General features: G+C 43.4%; 1 protein-coding gene across 1 annotated transcript; it reads left to right on the plus strand.

The window, feature by feature from the left end:
- Window positions 1-252: 252 nt before the first annotated feature.
- LOTGIDRAFT_146028 (hypothetical protein) lies at window positions 253-564 on the plus strand (the record flags this gene model as incomplete). Its single annotated transcript, XM_009064338.1, has 1 exon — window positions 253-564. The coding sequence occupies one exon, from the start codon at window positions 253-255 to the stop codon at window positions 562-564; it is 312 nt and encodes a 103-aa protein (XP_009062586.1).

Raw genomic sequence — 564 nt, forward strand, 5'->3', positions numbered from 1 at the left:
AAACCTTTCCCCTTGCCTTATTTTGAAAATTTAACCAATTTTGACTATTGGGAAAGATGTCTTAGGCTCAAAACCCCATTTCAACGCGAAAGAAGGATTTTGAACGTATCAGGTATTTGGTCAAATTCGTAAAATCAAATGTGAGGGCCTCTCATAGGTCCGCGCGCGGCATTCATATAGTCAGGCTAAAAATTTTCGAATCATTATTCAGTTTACGTTACAAGTGTAAGGTACGAATATCAAACTGCTACCATGTCTGGACGAGGAAAGGGAGGAAAAGGTTTAGGAAAAGGAGGAGCCAAGCGTCACAGGAAAGTTCTCCGTGATAACATCCAAGGTATTACCAAGCCAGCTATTAGACGTCTAGCTCGACGAGGTGGTGTCAAACGTATCTCCGGCCTTATCTACGAAGAAACCAGAGGTGTATTGAAAGTCTTCTTAGAAAACGTCATTCGAGATGCTGTCACCTACACTGAACATGCCAAGAGGAAGACCGTCACTGCCATGGATGTCGTCTATGCTTTGAAGAGACAAGGCCGAACCCTCTACGGATTCGGAGGTTAA

The sequence above is a fragment of the Lottia gigantea genome, assembly GCF_000327385.1.
Source record: "Lottia gigantea unplaced genomic scaffold LOTGIsca_619, whole genome shotgun sequence".
NCBI lineage: Eukaryota > Metazoa > Mollusca > Gastropoda > Lottiidae > Lottia > Lottia gigantea.